Raw genomic sequence first — 14632 nt, 5'->3', positions numbered from 1 at the left:
TCTTATATACTCAACTTCTGAAATTCATTCTTGACTGAGTAGACACCCAATAACACAAAGTTTGAAGACTTGGAGAATTTTGGAGCCAGATCAGACCCCCCAAAATAAAAGAAAGCCCTTGGGAGACACTGTCCTGAAGCCTCACTCTACTGTGAACCCAGTAAGCCTCCTCACAGGAGGGCTGTGAAAGAATAAATTCACTTAGCTGGTTTTCTTTTTCCGTAATAAGCCAATATGATAGAGTAACAAAGAGGGAAAATTCGCGCATGTTGGAGAGCAGAGAAGAGATAAGGAAGAAAAGAAGGGGTGAAGGAAGAACACAATTAGTACATAAAATGAAACTGCCGGCATACACTGCTAAAGGAGATTTACTTTTTTTTTTTTTTTTTTTTTTTTTGAGACAGGGCCTCACTCTGTTGCCGGGGCTGGAGTGCAGAGGCACGATCACAGTTCACTGCAGCCTCGACCTCCTGGGCTCAAGCAATCCTCCCACCTCAGCCTCCCGAGTAGCTGGGGCCACAGGTGTCCATCACCACGCCTAGTTAATTTTTTTTTTTTTTTTTTTTTTTTGTAGAGACGGGTTTTCACCATTTTGCCCAGGCTGCTCTGGAACTTCTGGGCTCAAGTGATCTGCCCACCTCGGCCTCCCAAAGTGTTGCGATTACAGGCATCAGCCACCATGCTCGGCTGGATATTTAGTTTTGAAGATATATTGTGTAGCCTTTGATAGATAAGTATGGAGGATGTTTTGGTGCCAGTGCACATTCATGATCTCCAATCCCAACTCACCCTCAGGTCTGTCCCATAGTCTTTTTATTAGTTGTTATCAATCCTTCTCAGCAACTATTAGAAGTCTTCCCTACTGTCTTTTGAAGTATATCACCTCCTTCATCCAACTCCCTCAACACCACTGTCTCCAACTAGCATCCCTACCAAGACCTTTCTTACTTGCAGGTGCCTCCTCACGACAGGGTCTTTGATCACAGACTAGAAAGGGAGAGGTCTCCCTTTCTAGCCCATGATTTTTCTCTATCATTCCACTCTCTACTGAATCTTCAATTGATCTCTATCAACTCCTTTCTCTCAAGCTAAATACTTGGTCAGTCTTCTCTTATCCGTTAAAAAAAAAAAAAGAAAGAAAAGCTTTAAAAAAATCCTGTGTCTTCTTCTAGTCATCCCTTTGCTTGACCAAGCTCCTTGGAAGAGAGATCTATACTTGTATTCTCCACTTCTTCATCTCCCATCTTTCCCACCACAGTGCAGTAAGGCGTCAGCCCTCCCCACTGTTCTGCAAAACCAACAGATGGCCTTAGCATTGGCAGATTCAGTAAACTCTTCCGTTCTCACCTTCCTGGACTTCGATTACATAATCTCCCATCCTAGATCTCCTCTGATACTACTTGTCTCTGAGCCAAGCCCCTTCACTGTGTGCCTTCCTATAGTGTGCTAGTCTTCCCACTCCATATGGTCTCCTGGGGTTATATCCTCAAAATCTATGTCTTCTGCTCTAATCTCTTCTCTAATCTTCATTTTTTTTTATCAAATGGCCTACAGACATTTCCTTCCCCTCCATCCATTTTCAGGAATTGTTCCCACTTTCAAGGGGCTCACAGTCTTGTAGGGAAGACTGAGCGTTAAACATCTGTTAGAAGTACTGTAACAGATGTACCAGCTACAGTGAAGGGATAGAGGAAGATGTGGTCATTTCCACAAGGGAGGTAGTGATGGGACTGTTAGAAAGGTCCAGACAATCTCCATGTTGTTTTGTCTTTCTTGTTTCCCTTTCTTGAACTATGTCCCACTCATCTTTCAATACTAAAATCCACACTCCTTAGCCAAACTTGGTTTGATAGTTATCATTTGTTCACTTCACTGCAAACAGAGGGAGTTTGAAGCTAGGCAACCACATTTCTGTCTTATTTTCCTTCTGTTACTGATATGGTCTGCCTGTGTCCCCACCCAAATCTCATATCGAATTATAGCTCCCATAATCCCCACGTGTCGTTGGACGTAATTGAATCATGGGGGCAGGTTTTTCCCATGCTAGTCTCGTGATAGTGAATATGCCTCACAAGATCTGATGGTTTTATAAAGGGCAGTTCCCCTGCACATGCTCCCTTGCCTGCTGCCATGTAAGGTGTGTCTTTGCTCCTCCTTTGCCTTCTGCCATGATTGTGAGGCCTCCCCAGCTATGTGGAACTGTGAGTCCACTAAACTTCTTTTTCTTTATAAATTACCCAATCTCAGCTATGTCTTTATTCACAGCGTGAGGACAGACTAATACAGTTACCTAAAGTCCACAGCTTATCTGAGTCTATTTTTTCAAAGAAAGATGAAGCATCTAAACCTGTATGGTCTCTAATGACATTATAATGAAATCGGCTCCATGGAGTTCTCTTAAAATAACTACAACCTGCTCTGCTCTGTAGATGAAATCAAGGGTTTCCCAGCCACATAACCTACAAAACACCTATTTAAAACTTTTAATTGAGTGCTCATTTAGTGACTGAGAATATTAAGGTAATAACACGGTATGCAACAGTAGAAGATCATTGTAAATATGGTTGGGAGGCAGTGGAGGGGAAGCCGGGGAAAAATTAAGTCCCCATCTTACTAACAGATTTGTTTCATAAGTTCTTCAGAAATCAGTAATGTGAATTTGGATGTTTTCCCCCCGCATAGGATTGATGTTATAAGACAGTTAATTTGAAAAAAAAAACTAATTTAAAAATAAAAGCCAATTATATTTTAAAATATTCATTGCTTATAATGCTCTTTCCATGGAAAATCGGCTGAATGGAAAGTCAGGGTTGTACACACATATCTCTTTGTCTCCACTGCCAGTAGACTGTTCCAATTGATTCTACATAAAGTTAGAAGTAAGCACTTTCTCTCATATCCCCTCCCCATACTGTTCCAGCACAGGGGACTTCCTTCTGGGACAACAAAACCTCTTGGACTGTCACCCTTAGTGCAATGTGGTGGGGGCAGGGCCTATGAGGTGGCCAGAGGACTTCTTGCAGGAAAGCTTCTCAAGATGTCTGTGGCTCCAGCAGCCCAGAAGAGGAGGAAATAAATGCCTCTGGGGCAGCTGTGATAGGCTTGAAAGAGCAACTGACACTTGGAGCTGAATTTTCATTTCACTTGTGTCACTTATTCTCTTTGTGACCTTGGAAACTTGACCTCTTTGAACATCAATTCCTTCCTAGGTAAAAAAGTTTTAAATGCTTGCCTCATTTTTTCATTCAACAAACATTTATGAAATTGCTAGATGCCAATCATTTGAGTGTTGAATATTTGAATGCTTCTCCCTTGGAAAAACAGGGAGAAAGTGGCCAGCCCCTCATAAGTCCTGCTGGGCCATAGTTGGCAGAAAGATTCTCTCGGCTGAATTATCCAGGCTTCTTTCTTCTGTACTGAAATATCTTTCTTTCACTACCTGGTTTGTTTTACTCGCTTTTCTGATCCATCCTAAAATCCTACAATGTAAAATTTACTTGAATTGACAATTCTGCCAATTTCAACATGAAAATCCTTGAGAGAGGAGCATTAGATGATATCTTTTTGATTCAATCAGATTTTTAAATCTTATCACCTAAACTGAAATGGACTATAAGAAGCTTTGATAAAGGGAACTGAATGGGATCCTAATTTGAAGCATGGGTCTCTTTGGTGACAAAGCAAGTTTTATGGATTTCTGATACGTAGGCCCGAGGACTCTGGGTCCTAGGAAGGGAATTAATATTAAGGGAGAAAAAGAGCAGTGACTGAGGTGGGAAAGGCTAAAATTAAACTATCTCAGTGTCAAAGTTTTGTCTATGCTCTGGCTGCATCCAAGAGCTATATAATAGTCACTACGGAGGAATGTTTTCCAATTCAAAACAAGTTTATACAAATGTAAACTACACTTCTATGTCTCATTTAAGAATAGATGCATCCCTTAAATTATATTAACTCATTCCTTCAAACACTTGCTCAATGCCTACTCTGTGCCAAGATATAGTTGCTGGAAATGCATGAATAAATAAGATGTGTCATATAAATGCACAAATGCTATAAGTCATTTTATGTCTTATGATGGAAAAAGGAGCATAAGTAAGGAAGTGGGGAAGTGGAGATAGCTAGGAAATGTTTAATTAAAGAGATGTCTTTGAATTGAGCATTGAAAAATAAGTAGCATGCATGGACAGGAAGAATTAATATTTTTAAAATGGCCATACTACCCAAAGCAACTTATAGATTCAATGCTATTCCTAAACTACCATGGATATTCTTCACAGAACTAGAAAAAAACTATTTTAAAATTCACATGGAACAAAAAAGAGGCTAAATAGTCAAGGCAATCCTAAGCAAAAAGAAAAAAGCTGAAGGCATCACGCTACCCAACTTCAAACTATACTACAGGGCTAGAACAACCAAAACAGCACGATCCTAGTACAAAAACAGACACATAGACCAATGGAACAGAACAGAGAACCCAGAAATAAGACTGCACACCTACAACTACCTGATCTTTGACAAACCTGACAATAACAAGCCATGGGGAAAGGATTCTCTATTCAATAAATGGTGCTGGTATAATTGGCTAGCCATACGCAGAAGCTTGAAACTGGACCCTTTCCTTACACCAGATACAAAAATTAACTCAAGATGGCTTATAAATGTAAATGTAAAACCCAAAACTCTAAAAACCCTAGAAGACAACCTTGGCAATATCATTCAGGACATGAGCACTGGCAACGATTTCATGAAGAAGATGTGAAAAACAATTGCAACAAAAACAAAAATTGACAAATGGGATCTAATTAACTGAGCTCCTGCATAGCAAAAGAAACTATCAATAGAGTAATCAGACAACTTACAGAATGGGAGAAAAATTTTGCAAACTATGCACCTGACAAGGGTCTAATATCCAGTATCTAAAAGGAACTTAAGCAAATTTCCAAGAGGGAAAAACCAAACAACTTCATTAAAAAGTGGGCAAAGGACACAAACAAATACTTTTCAAAAGAAGGTATAGATGTGGACAACAATCATATGAAGGAAAGCTCAACATCATTGATTATTGGAGAAGTTCAAGTAAAAACCACAGCCAAGAAGAGGAGGAAATAAATTCCTCTTGGGCAGCTGTGATAGGCTGAGAATTATAGGATAACCACAATGAGATACCATCTCACACCATCAGAATGGCTACTAAAAAGTCAAGAAATAACATGCTGGCAAGGTTGTGGAGAAAAAAAAAACGCTTATACACTGTTGGTGGGAGTGTAAATTAGTTGAACCATTGTAGAAGACAGTGTGGCAATTCCTCAAAGTCCTAAAGACCATCGATCAGGTAATCCCATTACTGGTTATATACCCAAGGGAATATAAATCATTCTATCATAAAGACACATGCATGTGTATGTTCATTGCAGCACTACTCACAATAACGAAGACATGGAATCAACCTAAATGCCCATCAGTGATAGACTGGGTAAAGAAAATGTGGTGCATACACATCATAGAATACTATGCAGCCATAAAAAAGAATGAGATAATGTCTTTTACATGGACATGGATGGAGCTGGATGCCATTATCCTTAGCAAACCAATGCAGGAACAGAAAACCACATACCACATGTTCTCACTTATAAGTGGGAGCTAAATCATGAGAACACATGGACACATAGAGGGGAACAACACAAACTGGGGCCTATTGGAGCATGGAAGGTGGGAGGAGGGAGAGGATCAGGAAAAATAAGTAATGGGTACTAGGTTAAATACCTGGGTAATGAAATACTCTGTATCAAAAACCCCCATGAAACAAGTTTACCTATGTAACAAATCTGCACATGTACTGCTGAACTTAAAAGCTGAAAAAAATATAATTTGATTCAAAATATAAGAAAAGAAAAATGAGTAGCATGGACTAAGAAAAGGAAGACAGAAGGGGAAAGAGATGGGAATTCCAGGTAGATGGAACTGCAGGAGCAAGGAATGAAACAGTATGACACACTTGAGAGATACAATGAACAGGGCATGGCTGGGAGATAGGATGGGAAGTAGTAACAGAGAAAGCTAGAAAATTATATGGTTTTATACAATTTTATATATAATCATTTATTTAAAATGGGCAAAGGACTTTGAATAAACATTTCTCCAAAGAAGATATACAAATGGCCATAAGCACATGAAAAGTTTCTCAACATCACTAATCATTAGGAAATGCAATTCAAAACTATAAGATTTATCACTTCACACTCATTAGGATGGCTACTAGAAAAACACAGAAAATAACAAATGTTGGCAAGGGTGTAGAAAAATTGGAACATTGTGCACTGTTGGTGGGAATGTAAAATGGTACAGCTGCTGTGGAAAACAGTATGACAGTTCTTCAAGAAATTAAAAATATAATTACTATATAATCTAACACTTCTACTTCTGGCTATATACCCAAACAAATTGAAAGCAAAGTCTCAAAGAGACATTTGTGCACCCATGTTCACAGTGGCATTATTCACAATAGCTAAAACATGGAAGCAAACCAGGTGCCTATTGATTAGTGAATGGAAAAGCAAAATGTGGTATATACATACAGTGGAATAGTATTCAGTCTCAAGAAGGGAGGAAATTCTGACATATGCTACAACATGTTAACTTTGAGGGCATTATGCTAAGTGAAATAAGCCAATTTTTAAAGGCAAATATTGTATGATTCAACTTATATAAGGTACTTAGTCAAAATTACAGAGACAAAATAGAATGGTGGTTGCCAAGGGGATGGGGGTAGGGGAAATGGGGAGTTATTGTTTAATGGGTATATGTTTCAGTTTTAAAGATAAAAGAGTCATGGAGATGGATATGAGTAATAGTTGCACAACATTATGAATGTATTTAATACCACTTAGAATAGTAAATTTTATGTTATATGTATTTTACCACAATAAGAAAATAAGAAAAAATCAATCCATGTGATTTATTAACAAACTTGAAAAACCATATGATCATCTCAAGAAATGCAGAGAAAGCATTTATGAATCCAACATGAATTCCTCATAAAAATTCTCAGTATATAGGAATAGAAGGGAACTTCCTCAGCGTAATAAACAGCATCTACAAAAAGCCTCCAGCTAACATCATCCTGAATGGTGAAGGACTGAGTGTTCCTCCTGTGATCAGAAACAAGATAAGAATGTCAGATCTCATTACGTCTGTTTAATGTTGTACTGGATGTTTTAGATGGGGAGGAGAAGAAGGAAGGAAAGAAGGAAGAAAGGACAGAGAGAGGGAGAAGGAGAGAGGAATAGAAGAAAGCAGGGAGGGACATTTAAGCGAGGTAAATAAGCCGTAAGAGATATTTTAACATGAATGTGGAGTGTTGGATTAGCCCTTCTAGGCCAAAGGCTCTAAAATTCAATGATTTATTAAAGTCTATTTTACTACAGAACTTTAAAAAATGTTGAAAATGGGGGAAAAAAAGAAAAAAATCACTCATCATCCACTACTCCACCACAACCATTAACATTTTGGGGTAATTTTAATATGGCATTTTTAATTTGCACATTTTCAATGTGGGTTTGTACTCAGTCCTCTTCAGTGAGACTCAATATCCATGTTGATAGCAGATGTTGACTAAATATCTAGAGATAGACATGGGATATTTTTTGGACCATAGATTGCTTTTGATGTCTTTTCATATTTACAAAGCCAGGCATTATTTAAGGTTGTATATATGCATCTGTTTATTTATAGAAATTGCCTAACTTACTATCACTTTGTACTCTAGATATTAGAAAAATTTTAATAAAAATATTTAATAAACATGAAATATATTATAAACTAACAGATATAATCCATAAACTAATATATTAATTTAAATACTACTAATAAAATTAATATCCATATACCCAGCACCCACCTTGAGAAACAGAACATGACCATTAACTCTGAAGCCCTGAGTCCCTTCTTGTCACAATGCTTTGTTCCATTCCCCAGAGATAAGTACTAGACTGAATTTTGTGTTAATCAGTCTCTTCATTTTGTTTAGAACTTTACCTCCTGTGATGGTTAATTTTACGGGTCAACTTCACTAGGCTAGGGTGCCCAGTTGCTTGGTCAAACCAGTCTAGATATTGCTGTGAGATATTTTTCAAATGTGATTAATATTTAAATCAGTAGACTTTGAGTAAAGCAGATTACGCTTCATAATGTGGGTTGCCATCCCATCTGTTGAAGGCCTTAAAAGAATGGGATTCTCCATGAAAAAAGGAATTCTGACTCTGGATTGCCCTTGGACTCAAGACTGCAACATAAGCTCTTTCCTGGGTCTCCAACTTGCCAGCCTGCCTTCCACAGATTTCAGGTTTTCAAGCCCCCACAATCACATGAGCCAATTCCTTAAAATCAATCTCATTCTCTCTTTTTGGTTCTGTTCCCCGGAGAACTCTGGTACATCTCCTAAATGTGTGTTAGTTTTGCCTGCATTTGAATTTTTCTTCAAATACCATACAATTCACTTATTTAAAGTATACAATGCAAAGGTTTTTAGTATATTCATAGTTATGCAACACAATCACAATCAATTTTAGTACATTTTTATCACCACAAAAAGAAACCTATACTCATTAGTGATCAATCCTCATGTCTCCCAGCTCGTGCTACTCTCTCACTAATCTACTTTCTGTCTCTATAGATTTACCTATTTTAGACATTACACATAAATGGAATTCTACAATATGTGATCCCTTGTGATTGGCTTCTTTCACTTACTATGTTTCCAAGGTCCATTGATGTTGTAGCATGAGTACTTTATTCCTTTTTAATGCTGAATAATATTCCACTGTATGAACATACTACTTTATATATTCATCAGCTGAGGGACATTTGGGTTGTTTCCACTTCTGGGCTATTATTAATACAGCTGCTATATTTGAATTTTATACAAATCAAATATCTTATATATGCTTCTATAACTAACATTTTGACTATACATTAGGTTTTTAGTTTTTATGAAATTCATTCAAGTTGTTGATTGAAACTCTATGTGTGTTTTAAATAATTACTTTTTGAAAACTGTACTCAACCCACTAACCACTAACATAACTAAAATAACTAGTGTATTTCACAACCACTAACAGGTCCTGGCACTTCATTTAAAAATATTGCTCTAGAATATATACCTGGGATTAGAATTGTTGGATCATAGGATTTGTGCATCTTCCCTTTGGTCTACTTTTCTGCCAACTCTTGGCTTTTGTTGCTAATCTGATAGGTGTATTATAGTATCTTCTTGCCTCAATTTACATTTCCTCACTCAATCAATGTTGCTGAACATCAAGTTATGTTTGCTGGCCTTTTATGTCTTTTTTTCTGTTTACTTTCTTTTTTTTAACCTAAGGAGTGTTTTGTTTTGTTTCCTAATTGATTTTTAGGAGTTCTGTATATATTCTGGGTATCTTTTCTTTCAGTTGTGTGTTACAGATGTCATTTTCCTTCCACTCTCTTAGTGTTGGAAATTCTTAACTGAGATACAGTTAAATTTACCAAATTTTTTCCATATTGTCAGGCCTCTGAGCCCAAGCTAAGCCATCATATTCCCCGTGACCTGCACATATACATCCAGATGGCCTGAAATAACTAAAGAATCACAAAAGAAGTGAAGATGGCCTCTTCCTGCCTTAACTGATGACATTACCTTGTGAAATTCCTTCTCCTGGCTCATCCTGGCTCAAAAGCTCCCCCACTGAGCACCTTGTGACCCCCAAACCCCTGACCCCTGCCCGCCAGAGAACAACCCCCTTCGACTGTAATTTTCCTTTACCTACCCAAATCCTATAAAACGGCTCCACCCCTATTTCCCTTCGCTGACTCTCTTTTCAGACTCAGCCCACCTGCACCCAGGTGGAATAAACAGCCTTGTTGCTCACACAAAGCCTGTTTGGTGGTCTCTTCACAGGGACATGAGTGAAGCATATGGTTTGTGCTTTTTGTGTCTTAAGAAATCACTCTTAAACTTGGGGTCATAAAATATTCTTTTATATTTTCTCCTAGAGATTTAAAAGTGTTTGCCTATACCGTGTAGCCAATCACCCCTTCTCTCCTTCCCTTCTTGCATCTGCCCACATGTGTATGGGTCTGTTGCCTGGCTCCCTATTTTGCTTCATTGGTTTTACCTATCCATGTGCCAATATCACATACTTGTAATTAGAGATCTTTGTAAGAATTTAAATTTTGTTTAAAACCTTATCTTTATAAGATATTTATATTTCAGAACTTTAACTTCGTAAGTTCTCTTCCTTTTGTTCACAAAAAGGGTCTTGGTTATTTTTGGCCCTTTATGCCCACATTTCAGAATCAGTTTATCAGGTATTAAGAAAATACTTTTTGGGATTTTAATTGGAATTGCTACAATCTGTAAATAACTTTGGAGGAAACTGCCATCTTTACAATATTGAATTATTCTCTTTCTTGAATCTTTCTCTGTTCTTGAAACACAGAGAATAGGAAATTGTGTGTTTTGTGTACAAAAAAAGGAACAAGATATATGTGAACCTCCTTACAATCAATGAATGAAAAGCTGATCCAGAATGCTAGGCTACATTTTTCAGCTTGGAATCACTGTCTCATACAATACTGTGTAAAAGCTTTTCTTCTTCTTCTTCTTCTTTTTTTAAAATTTTCTTTCCACACTAGAGATTCACATCACAATTTAGTGTTCGCATTTCCTCTTGAGACTCTTACTGAATTAATATGTCTCTGGCTAGACATTACAGATTTTTGTAGGAATAAAATGATCTGGCTCAGGATATCATTGGGAAATGAGTTCAGCAAGTGCCAGATTACAATGAATTTGATTAAATCCAATATACTCAGGGGGGATTTCATTCGTTGTTTCTTATCTAGCTTTTTTTTCTCACCACTTTGGTTCTCTAATAGAGTGAACTATTGAAGCATTTACAAAAGGAGAAATCCTCCAGGATACCAGACACTGAAACTCTCCTCCGTTCTCTAGTGGATTTCACTCTAGATTGTCACAATAGGTATTTTGATTCTGTACTTTAAATACTGGGTTGTCTAAGTGTTCCCAAATCCTTTGTGTTCATTCTTAGCCATTCACAATCACCAAGACCTATTTAAAAATTTACATTAACAGGGAAGCTAACAGACACTCCTTTTTCATTCTTCAACTCTTTTGAAAAGCACGTAATATTCATTCTTGAATGTATCATGCTTTTTCTAAGCAACAGTATTTACTCTATTTGCCAAAGGATGGCATTTATCTGTTGCTTTTTTGGTTTATGGTTCTTTCCATACCCCCAATTATTTTTTCTTGAACATATGCTGAAATTCTTCCCCTGCAGATGTTTGAGGCTGGTTCATATAGTCCCTAATCCCATTGGATATCCTTACTGATTTATAAAAGTTTCCCTCTACTCAGATTAGCATCAAAATACTCTTAATGCTTTTAAAAATGCCATCATATGAACTGATTTGGATCTTTAGGAGTCAGAGAGATTTATTCACTTCCAATCACTTGAATTTGTGTCAGTATTTCATGCTTCAATGACCCAATTAATTTCAGTGCCATTTTCTTCTTTCGGGCTTAGCAGCTGCTTTGTGGTGGCAAAGGTTCATTCAAATGTAATGTATTTGAGGGCAACATATGAATCTTCATGCGTGGCTTTACATTTCATTCAATAATAGATGCCCTTCTTTTCCCTGTGTATGATGTGTTATTTCTTTTGATGCATTCAAGCTTTTCTCTTTATTTTTTTGACTTTCAATAGTTTTATTACAATGTAGACTTCTTTGTGTTTATTTTAGTTGCTGTGTATTTAGCATTTTGTACTAGTAAATGTGTTTTTCATCAAATTTGGGGAAATTCTGGCCACCACTCTTTCTTCAAAAATTTTTTTTGTCGCTTTTTTTTTCTACTTCTGTTGTTTACATGCATGTTGGATTGTCTGACACGTAGCAAATCTCTGTGGGTCTACTCACTTTTTAAAGATAATTTTTCTCTTTGTTGTTTACTTTTAATAATTTCTATTGCTCTATCTTCAAGTTCCCTACTTTTTCTTTTGTAATTTTTGTTGGCTGTTAAATTCACCCAGTGAATTTTTTATTTCTAAAATTATAATTTTCAATTTTCAGAATTTCCATTTGGTTTTAAAAATCTTTTTTTCTTTTTCTTTGCTGAGATTTTCTATTTGTCTCCTGAGATTTTCATTCATTGAAAACATGTTTTACTTCATTGAGGATAGTTATAATAGTCACTTTAAAATCCTTATCTGTCAGTTTCAATATCTGATTCATCTCAGGGTTGATCTCTAGAGTATGCGATCCATTTCCTTGAATTTCATACGTCAGATAGTTTTGGATAGTATTCTGGACTTTGTGAGTGTTAAGTGGAGAGTCTGGATTCTATTATTCTTCTCTGATGAGTGTTATTTCCTTTGTATTAGTAGGTAATTTTCCCGGCTAGATTTTAACTGAAAACTCTCTCCCTTTTGGAGACAGCTCTGGTCTCAGTTCAGATCGTTTGTTTTTAACTGAGCTGCTGTGATTCTGTTTTGGGTGGTTCAGGATCTCTCAGAGATGTGGGTTGACAGTTTGGGGATCCACTCTCTGACTCCTTCCTTGGGATTTCTTAATCTCTTCAGAATTCAAAATTTTCTGTCTTCACTTTTCTGCTTCCCCAGATAAGAATAACTGATAAGTTTTATACATGCATCCCTGGTACTGCTGAGCCTGACTTCTGGACTGCACTTTGCCCCAAGCTAAATGCCAGAGAGAGGAGAATTTTCTTGTGGAGTTCTTGATCTTCAAGCAAGCTTGCCCTTCCTACCAGTCTGCTGTTCACATTCCAGTATATTCAGCTTTTTGTATTGTGTCCAAGTGTAGTTCCTGATCTTCAAGCAAGCTTGCCCTTCCTACCAGTCCACTGTTCACATTCCAGTATATTCAGCTTTTTGCATTGTGTCCAAATTGTTTTCTGCTGGGGGATGGTCCACTAGGGTCTTAGTCTATCATGGTTGAAAACAGAAGTTATGTCCTGCCTGGGACTTTGGATTTTGAGTCACCCTTGTCCTGGTCAATGCGATAGCCTCCTAACCAGTCTCTGTTTGTGTCCTTGCTCCCTCCAGTCCATCCTCAACATATCAGTCAGAGTGATCCTATGAAAACGTCCAGGAGCCTCCAATAGCTTCCCATTTCACTCACAGTAAATTAAAAAGTACTTAAAATGTGCTACTCTGCCTGTCTGAAACTCCTCATCCTTGGCTTCCGGATCACATGCTTATGCTAGTTTGTATCCTACCTTTCTGAACACTCGTTCAGCAACTCGTGTTTCCTCTAATCCTCGTGTTTCCTCTAATCCTGAAACGTGGGTCCACCCTGAAAGTATGGTTCTACTTTAAAGTTCTATGTCAGGGCACTGAGTAAGGCCTTTCCCGTCCCCAGCAATCAGCAACCAGGACCCCACTGCTGAAGGCAAAGAGGACGTATGTATCCCCCAACTTTCTCAGAGAGTTATCGGCAGCACTGACTTAAAGAGGATTAAGCGCTTCAGGGCGCAGGCTACTCTTTTAATATTTTTCACGTTAGAATTTGCTCAGATTTGAATAAACGCAGAGCGAAACTAGAGAGCGTTCGCGCAGGTTCTAGCTACCTTGGTCAGAAGGAGGGGCTGATGCAACTTTCCTCCCAGTTTCTGAGCCCTCTCGCACTGCAGCTGCGAGCCTCGGGGAAGCGGAACCCACAGGCGCGCGCGCCGCTGCTTCTGGCCGGGCGCGGGTCGTGGTGCACCACGGGAGCGCCGCACCGGCCGGCATGGAGGAGCGCGGCGATTCCGAGCCGACCCCCGGCTGCAGCGGCCTGGGTCCGGGCGGTGTTCGCGGCTTTGGCGACGGCGGTGGAGCTCCTTCGTGGGCCCCTGAGGACGCCTGGATGGGCACTCACCCTAAGGTCAGGAGGCGCGAGAGGAGCAGGGCGCCGTCCAGGCCCCTAACCCAGGCAGAACTCCCAGGCAGCTCTCTTTCTTTCTTCCTCAGTGGGAGAGCTGACGACGCGCGCCACCCTCACCGAGGGGGACCGGTGTGCACAACTGCCAGCCTCAGGCAGCATCGGTTTTGTTTGTTTAAACAAGTTGCACTATCTCAATCCCCCAGCCAACGCCATTCTGGAACTGAGAGCCAGACAGTAACTCCGCCCCTCTCAAGCCGGAGATCCCTAATAAGCGCTCCACTAGTTTTGCTGTCTAGGTAAATCCCCTTTGGGGGATAAATTTATTTAATCCTCACGGTAACCATGCAAGACAATTTGTGGGCGATGGATAAGATCTAGGGGTCCATAGTGATAAAGATTTAAGCACAGTCACCTTTACACTTAGCCTTGGGCCCAGAATGCATCTTTATTTTGCAAAGGTGCAGATTCCTAATATTTCAGATTTCTTCGAAAGTTTGAATAGGTTCTTGCTCAAAGCAGAGCTACTCACATTTTGCGTGTATTTTTCTAGATTAGCAGCAGGCGAGATCAAGATAGTCCTTTGCTTACTTCTGCTTGAGACATTACTGCCTTGTACAAGTATGGTTCCAAGCAGTGAATAGACAGTGAATGGAGATTTGGGTTTTGTAAGAATCTCAAAAACTAGTCT

The 14632-nt window shown here is 38.8% G+C and overlaps 1 protein-coding gene across 7 annotated transcripts in view; it reads left to right on the top strand.

Moving 5' to 3' along the window:
* Nucleotides 1-13516: 13516 nt before the first annotated feature.
* The window catches only part of TSEN15 (tRNA splicing endonuclease subunit 15), a 44436-nt gene continuing 43320 nt past the window's right edge, over nt 13517-14632 (top strand). Inside the window, exon 1 of one of the 7 annotated variants that reach the window (XM_004028040.4) lies at nt 13517-13944. In XM_004028040.4, the coding sequence (XP_004028089.1) occupies nt 13810-13944 (135 nt within the window). In that variant the 5' untranslated portion in view covers nt 13517-13809. The remainder of the gene's footprint in view (nt 13945-14632) is intronic. The other 6 variants (XM_019027849.2, XM_055367383.2, XM_004028041.3 and 3 more) reach the window with 6 other exon arrangements.

This window comes from Gorilla gorilla, chromosome 1 (assembly GCF_029281585.2).
Source record: "Gorilla gorilla gorilla isolate KB3781 chromosome 1, NHGRI_mGorGor1-v2.1_pri, whole genome shotgun sequence".
Lineage (NCBI taxonomy): Eukaryota > Metazoa > Chordata > Mammalia > Primates > Hominidae > Gorilla > Gorilla gorilla.
The sequence above is the reverse complement of the archived record's forward strand: the minus strand, read 5'-3'. Positions and strand labels throughout refer to the sequence as shown.